General features: G+C 36.3%; 1 protein-coding gene across 1 annotated transcript in view; it reads right to left on the bottom strand.

The window, feature by feature from the left end:
* NBEAL1 (neurobeachin like 1) overlaps positions 1-8,855 on the bottom strand; it is a 198,761-nt gene that overhangs the window by 21,640 nt on the left and 168,266 nt on the right. Inside the window, exons 45-47 of the mRNA XM_037741503.1 lie at positions 8,152-8,249; positions 5,137-5,253; positions 2,093-2,182 (exon numbers count right to left, since the gene is read on the bottom strand). Coding sequence (XP_037597431.1) covers positions 2,093-2,182; positions 5,137-5,253; positions 8,152-8,249 — 305 coding nt within the window. The remainder of the gene's footprint in view (positions 1-2,092; positions 2,183-5,136; positions 5,254-8,151; positions 8,250-8,855) is intronic.

The following is an 8,855-nucleotide window of genomic DNA, read 5'->3' as shown; positions in this document are numbered from 1 at the left end:
TGAGACACGATCCAACTCTGTTCTCCAGGCTGGAATGCAGCAGTATGATCATGGTTCACTGGAATCTTGACTTCCAGGGCTCAGGTGATCCTCCCACCTCAGCCTCCCGAATACCGAATACCTGAGACTACAGTTACACACCACCACGCCCAGCTAATTTTCTGTATTTTTTTGTAGAGACAGGGTTTCCCCATGTTGCTTAGGCTAGTCTTGAACTCCTGAGCTCAGGCAATCTGTCTGTCTCAGCTTCCCAAAGTGCTGGGATTACAGGCATGAACCACTGTGCACAGCCAAAAAGCAGCTTTTAAAAAATATTTACTTCCATTCAATATCGTGAAAATGGCCATACTGCCCAAAGTAATTAATAGATTAAATGCTACACCATTTAATCTATTAATTAACAGATTAATCAAGCTACCATTGACCTTCTTCACAGAACTGGTAAAAACCACCTTAAACTTCATATGGAACCAAAAAAGAGCCCACATAGCCAAGACAAGCCTAAGCAAAAAGAACAAAGCTGGAGGCATCACACTACCAGACTTCAAACTATACTACAAGGCTACAGTAATCAAAACAGCAAGGTACTGGTACCAAAACAAGAGATATAGACCAATGGAACAGAAAACAGACCTCAGAAGTAACACCACACATCCACAACCATCTGATCTTTTACAAACCTGACAAAAACAAACAATGGGGAAAGGAGTCCCTGTTTAATAAATGGTGTTGGGAAAAGTGGCTAGCCATGAGCAGCTGAAAGTGGACCCCTTCCTTACACCTTACACTAAAATTAACTCCAGATGGATCAAAGACTTAAACATAAGACCTAACATCATAAAAACCCTAGAAGAAAACCTAGGCAATACCATTCAGGACATAGGCATAGGCAAGGACTTCATGACTAAAACACCAAAAGTAATGGCAACAAAAGCCAAAATAGACAAATGGGACTTAATTAAACTCAAGAGTTTCTACACAGCAGAAACTTTTCACTACAGTTAACCGGCAACCAACAGAATGGGGAAAAATTTTTGCAAGCTACCCATCTGACAAAGGGCTAATATCCAGAACCTACAAAGAACTAAAGCAGATTTACAAGAAAAAAACAAACCCATTCAAAAGTGGGTGAAGGATATGAACAGACACCTTTCAAAAGAAAACATTTATGAGGCCAACAAACATATGAAAAAATGCTCATCATCACTAGTTATTAGAGAAATGCAAATCAAAAACCACATTGAGATACCATCTCATGCCTGTTAGAATGGTGATCATTAAAAAATCTGCAGACAACAGATGCTGGAGAGGATGTGAAGAAATGGGAACACTTTTGCACTGTTGGTGGGAGTGTAAATTAATTCAACCATTGTGGAAGACAGTATGGCGATTCCTCAAGGACCTAGAAATAGAAACATCATTTGACCCAGCAATCCCATTACTGGGTAGATACCCAAAGGATTGTAAATCATTTTATTATAAAGACACATGCACACGTATGTTCACTGCAGCACTGTTTACAATAGCAAAGACCTGAAAGCAACCCAAATGCCCATCAATGATAGACTGGACAAAGAAAATGTGGCACATATACACCATGGAATACTATGCAGCCATAAAAAGGATGAGTTCATGTCCTTTGGAGGGACATGGATGAATCTGGAAACCATAATTCTCAGCAAACTGACACAAGAACATAAAACCAAACACTGCATGTTTTCACTCACAGGCAGCTGATGAACAATGAAAAAACATGGGCACAGGGAAGGAAACATCACACATGGGGACAGGCGGTGTGGGGGAAGGCAGGGGGGAGGGGAGGGGAGAGAGAGTAGGGAGCAGGGAGGTTGGGGAACGATAACACTGGGAGAAATGCCTGATGTAGGTGATGGGGGGATGGAGACAGCAAACCACCACGGCATGTGTATACCTATGCAATAATCCTGCAGGATGTGCACATGTACCCCAGAGCTTAAAGTACAATAAAAAATAAAAACAAAACAAAAAAATTTACTTCCTCCTTTCTCTTTTTTTTCCCCAAGTTGTAATACATATAGACATGACAGTGTGAAAAAGGTAAAAATCAACTTACCAGTAACTCAGGGCTGCCTTGAGACATAAAAGAACGATACTGATTTTTGGGGACAGTGGCCTTTAATAGTGGAATACCATCACTAATCCCCTATAAAATAAAAGAGGTTTAGTGGCTGATTCTGCTCATCTTTATTAGGTACAAATTACTGAAAGCTTCTATTTCTTTAAATAAGGATGAATCCTATGATACATCATTTTATTCTCTTGAAGTATATAATCAATTAATTTAAAATTAAGGAAAGGAATCATATACCATGTATACATGGCATACATGAAACTTCTGAAACCCATCACCTTCTGTTCAACTACTCTGCTGTTAAAAAGAGATGTAGATTTCAAAATGCAGCAATCATTTAAAACAGCCAATGATTTAGACATTACCCTAAGTTATACTGACATAAACATAAAGCAGAAAATATGGATCCTATATAAGAACATGTTTCTCAAATAAGACAAATGAGAAAATTGGTCACAATTTATAAAAATCTCCTTTTGGGTCTAAATTTTAAAAAATACATCTAACCCATTAACTGGGGTATTTCCTGAAAGCCACAGTAGTACCACAAAATAAAGACAGCTGTCAGAAAACATCTGCCATTATCTTATAACAATGTGAAAGAGAACAATAATTTGAACTTGGTTCCTTGATGTGACAATAGTTCATAAGTGATACCTAACATTTACTAAGTAAATGATAACATTATTGGGTATGTACTATGTACCAGGTGTTGTTCTAAGAACTTAATAGGAATTAAGTAACAAATTATGAAATTAATTATAATTTATAAAATTATAAAAAGTTGCTGATTATCTTTTCTCCTCACATTGTGAATTAATCCAGAGAAGAATGACTTCCATTTGAACAAGCTAAATGAAAACGATGCCTGAAAAAAACCCATTTATTAAGCCATTGCTTTCACTACTATGTCTACTTTCTTCATGACTTGAAAACCTATGAAGAGATGATCTACAAAAACCCTTCTCTTTTCATATGAATATATGGGGAAACACCTCTTATGAAGATGAAAAGGGATTAACAAGTTACTGGTACCCAAGGAAATCTATTGTGTTCTTTATACTGATCTAGATACTGAACGTGTCCTGGGGAAAGCTACTATGTGACATGGTTGGTACTACAAAGGGCAAATGTCTTGCTGTTGCACCTCCAGATGGAACTTGGAATGTACTATATTACGAAATAAGTCACGAATGATAAGATACAATAAAAATAGTTCTATTGGCGCTACAGAATAAATATAGTATTGCATGTCCAACAGATTATGGGTCAAATAGGGTCTCATGTGTTGCTTTACATGCAGTAAAGAGTTAAGGCCTGAGACTGCCATCATTATTATAGAAAGGCCTACTTGCAAGGCTGGCCTTTGGTTGGCATCTGGAACCTGGCTGGCAAACAGTTCCTCCTTATACTGACGTAAAACTTTCCCTCAATGATAAGGCTCATTACACCTAGACTGTTGGTGCAAATAGTATGGTTTAAGCTAAACACTTGTTTTACTTCTGGAGTATGGAATTTTGGTATGTGCTAGGCAGAGGGATGTATATATACATGACCAGCCTCCAATAAAAACCTTGGGCACTGGGTCTCTACTGAGCTTCTCTGATGACAAAAAATGTGTTTCCACATTTGATTACTGAAAGAATTAAGTATATCTTATGTGACTCCACGAGGAGAAGTCTCTTGGACACTTGTACCTGGCTTCCCCTGCACTTCACACCATGTGCCTTTTCCCTTTGCTGATGTTGCTTTGTATCCTTGCACTGTAATAAATCTCATGAGCCATGTGTACAACTACCTGTTGAATTCCATGAGAAATGAATTATCAAAAAATTCTATTTTGTAGAGTAATTCTACGACTGTTCTATTTGACTACTCATTCTATCAACTAACAATGTGACTTATTAGGACCTATTTTATATATGAGCAGGCATTATAATTAAGAGCTATTATTTCCATCTACATATCATCTTGACTGTCACAAAAAGCATTTTAAATCAAATTATTTGTTCTTCCTTGTGAAGAAAATGTGAAGTAGATGAAAGAAAGCCAAGAAAAACAGTTCAGACCACCGCTTAGCAGCAACAAATCCTATCAAAAAATTTTTTCCCATGGTATTGAATCTGAGAAACACTTGCAGTGGTACTCTAACGCAGGGTTTTACAAACCACAGCCTGAGGGATAAAGCCAGCCCACTGCCTGTTTTGTAGGTGGTGAGTGAGCTAAGAACAGATTTTATATTTTTAGATGACTACATTTTAAGTAGTTATATATGCACCTACAGAATATCTTTGATTTTGCCTTTTGGCCTGAAAAGCCCAGAATAGTTATCAGTTAGACCTAACTCACCGCTGCATACTTTCCAAATAAGTTATTATTTGAAAGAAGAAAAAGTTTACCAACCTCTGCTGTATTGCAAATACTGTTCTATGTATATCTTCAAACTAATCTTAGCAACTTTTTATCTTTAATTTTCTTTTTGTGAAGGGTGCTATCTGTCCTAACCACATTCACAGGTATGAATGCATTTTCTAATCACATTCTAAATTTCCCAAAGTAATTCAATATGTATATTTAAACATTTGAGTTTTTTACTTAAACTCTCTCAATTATATCACTAACTATTCCTGTTTTACTTGACTACTCATTCTATCAATTAACAATGTGACTTATTAGGACCTAATTTATATATGATCAGATATTATAATTAAGAGTTATTATTATCTCCATCTACATATCATCTTGATGGTCAAAAAAAGCATTTTAAATCAAATTATTTGTTCTTCCCTGTCAGGAAAATGTGAAGTAGATGAAAGAAAGCCAAGAAAAACAGTTCAGACTACCACTCAGCAGCAAATAAAAGCTTTCAATAAAAATCTTTTAAAAATCCAAGAAAAGTTGATTACGATATAGTTTACTGTCTTAAATTAAATATTATAATCCTTCCCTCCCATTAAATAGTAAAAGAACTTTAAAATGTACAGAATTTAGACAAAACCCTTTGATATTACCAAGTTGGATATTACCTCTATAAAAAATGACTTGAGTTCAGGGAGGTGTTGAAACAGGTTTAGGGTTGAAGTGTCTATTTTGGTCGGCTTCTGTACTGCTTCTTCTGCTGATAATCTTGGAGGGTGTGGTTCCTTCAAAATAATTTTAAGGAAAAACAATTCCATATCTATATTATTCATCTCTCTCTGTGTTCCTTCATATACAGTAGGCTCTAGCTACAATGAATTTCATACCATGCATTGTTCACAATTCCAGGCATAGGCTGAGACTATTCTCTTAGCAGAGTTACTACTTTCTCCACTTCTTTGGAAACTCCACTTCTACTTTAAAGTTTTTCTTACTGATATCTCTCCTAAATTAAAGTTTTTCTTACTGATATCTCTCCTAAATTTTTAAATCAGAATTTATTATTCTTTTTTATTATTTTCCCTTGGCCAATAATTTATATTTTATTTATAATTTATTTCTTTCCATATTGAATTACATATAGTTGTTTATGGTCTGTCTTCCCCAACTAAGCTACAAGTGCCTTAAAGCTAGAGAAGCCTTATTCATTTTTGGATTTCCATACTAGACCAATATCTTACACATGTTAGATACTGGTAAAATTAAATGTAGTATTCAAAATTCAAAATGTATAATTTGGATGAATCTTTAATTCCTTGAACAAGGTCAAAATGTTAACACTGGCTGGGCACAGTGGCTCACGCCTGAAATCCTAGCACTTTGGGAGGCCGAGGCGGGCAGATTATTTGAGGTCAGGAGTTCAAGACCAGACTGGCCAACGTGGTGAAACCATGTCTCTACTAAAAATACAAAAATTAGCCAAGCATGGTGGTGTAGTCACAGCTACTTGGGAGACTGAGGCAGGAGAATCACTTGAACCTGCAAGATGGAAATTGCAGTGAGCCAAGATCGTGCCACTGCACTCCAGCCTGGGTTACAGAGTGAGACTCTGTTTCAAAAAAAAAAAAAAGAAAAAGAAAAGTCAATACTAACAGAATTACAGGTTCTGCTGCATTCTTTTCAAATAAGTTATTCTTCCTCAACTTTCATGTCAGAAACACAGAACAGTATCATCTGTTTCAACACCTCCCTGAACTATATTTTCACATAAAAATGAAATAAAGGACAAATAAAATGAACATTCCAAAGGCACAGTTAAAAGGCAGAACAGAATTCTATCTAAAGTAAAGTCTTGCATCTCTACAACAAAATACTGATTATAGGCAATAGATGTGAAAGCTATAAGCACTAAAATATTTAGCTTTTAAACTGGGCATGGTGGCTCACACCTGTAATCCCAGCACTTTGGGAGACCGAGGCAGGCAGGTCACCTGAGGTCAGGAGTTTGAGACCAGCCTGCCCATGTTGGTCTCAAAACCCTGTCTCTACTAAAAATACAAAAAATTAGCTGGGCATGGTGCTAGGCGCCTATAATCCCAGCTATTTGGGAGGCTGAGGCAGAAGAATTGCTTGAACCTGGGAGGCAGAGGTTGCAGTGAGCCGAGATCATGCCACTGCACTCCAGCCTGGGCAACAAGAGTGAAACTCCATTTCAAGAAAAAAAAATTAGTTTTTAATAAATATTATTCACTTTATTTCAAATCAAAGGCTGATTTTTGTATCATTTTTAGTGAAAATAAAAACTAGCGCCACTTGCAAACAAAAAGAAAGGGAAAACAGGTATAAAAATGATAGCATCTATTTCAAAGCCCTATGAAGCATTCTGTTTTAGTCTGTTACTTTTGCCTTCTGACTGTACCAGAACGTAAGGGATAAAGCATTGACTTTATATATGACAATTTTGTAAAAACCAGTGTTGGAGATTCCACGCAAACTGTTGCAAAGGAACAGTAACAATTACAAAGCTTAGCCCAATTCTATATTGACAGAAGTACACCTACAAGTTAGAGCTTAGCTACATTTACTGTTGTAATAGCTGTGACGATTTCAATTCAATACTGTATATCTACTATATTCAAAAGACATACAAAGATGATTAAGAGAAAGTTGCTGCCTTTAATATATTTATAACGTACTGAGGCAAATGGATAAATATACAACCTAAGGCAGCAAGTGTCATAATTAGGTAGCAAACAAAGGCCCATAAGAACATTTAGGAGATCTAGTTTAACAGGAGGCTTACAGCTACTAATTCAGAGAAAACATGACATGCTAGAAAGACTTTGGAGTTAGGAGGTCAGGCATATAATCCTAATCTTTCTTGTTGTGTAAACTTAGAAAAGTATGTGATTTCTCAAAGGCATTATAGGCCAGGTATTACTTTCTGTGAGGCTTGGCTTTATCTGTTAAAAAATGAGGATAACTGGATTTTTACTATGAGAATTAGGTAAAGTACCTAACACAGTGATTGCTTAAGAAAGTATCTACTTAATAAATGATATATACTTTTTGTGTATTCCATATTGCTGAATTCATATACTAAAAAAGATCAAGACATCTTTGAAAACATTAGAATTTCCATGAATCCAAACCTGTGTGTCATCAGGAAGATGATTTAATTTCAGATACTAGTATGGGGAAAGAAACATACATAGTAATATGTAATAATTTGATTCTACATTTTAAATATTCTATAATTTGATTCTTAGGACCGGGTTTGGGCTCTGGAAAGTAAGTGCCTTTTTGGGCAGATGTTAGCTATTAGAAGTTTTACATGTGGAACGAGTCCCAATATGAGGAGTTTTAATGGCATATGCTAATTGGTACTCAGTTTTTCTTCTTGTAAATAATACAAGGCTTTCTGAGCAAATAGAAGTCTTTCTGGGACTGAGAGTAATTGGCTATATATATGGATTTTGACTGCAATATTTTGTTATATAAAAATAAAAATGACTTAAATCTAATTTTTAAGTGACTATAATTTTTTTTCAATTCTAGATGGGAATTCCAAAATAAGGGTTTACTCATTAAAATCCTTAATATCCTTAAAAATACTGGTAATACTATTCCTTAGTAATTCAATTATTAGACTTCTTAAGTTGTCGATAACATATATGACTTACCTTTAACAGTTGACAAGGTGTTTGCCCGAAATTATTAATCATCCCTTCTAAGGCTTTTCTTTCTTTCTCATCTGTTAAGGCATCCAGATCCACAGCTCCTAAAACCAGGAGAAGAAGTTGACTTACTATAGAGTGAAAACAAATCAGCAAGCCACATCACTGATTAATGTATCAGGCTCTTGGGAGTGGGAGGTGTGTGTGTGTGCGTGTGTGTGTGTGTAGGTGTGTGTGTGTTTTTGTGTATTTTTTTTTTTTGAAATGGAGTCTTGCTCTGTCACCCAGGCTAGAGTGCAGTGGCACAATCTTGACTCACTGCAACCTCTACCTCCCCAGTTCAAGCGATTCTCTTGCCTCAACCTCCTGAGTAGCTAGGACTACAGATGATTGCTACCACACCCACCTAATTTTTGTAATTTTAGTAGAGATGGGGTTTCACTAAGTTGACCAGGCTGGTCTTGAACTCCTGACCTCAGATGATCCACCTACCCCAACCTCCCAAAGTGCTGGGATTACAGGCATAAGCCACCAAGCCCAGCCTCATTGGTATAGTTTCAACCAAATATTATTCCATTCTTCAATTTATAATGTTGTGAAAAGGTAATTTTAAAAAATCAGCAACTCATCAAACACTAAATATATATAAAAATTAGCAGGCCAGGTGCGGTGGCTCATGCCTGTAATCCCAGCACTTTGGGAGGCCGAGG

The sequence above is a fragment of the Cebus imitator genome, unplaced genomic scaffold (genome assembly GCF_001604975.1).
Source record: "Cebus imitator isolate Cc_AM_T3 unplaced genomic scaffold, Cebus_imitator-1.0 Scaffold101, whole genome shotgun sequence".
Lineage (NCBI taxonomy): Eukaryota > Metazoa > Chordata > Mammalia > Primates > Cebidae > Cebus > Cebus imitator.
The sequence above is the reverse complement of the archived record's forward strand: the minus strand, read 5'-3'. Positions and strand labels throughout refer to the sequence as shown.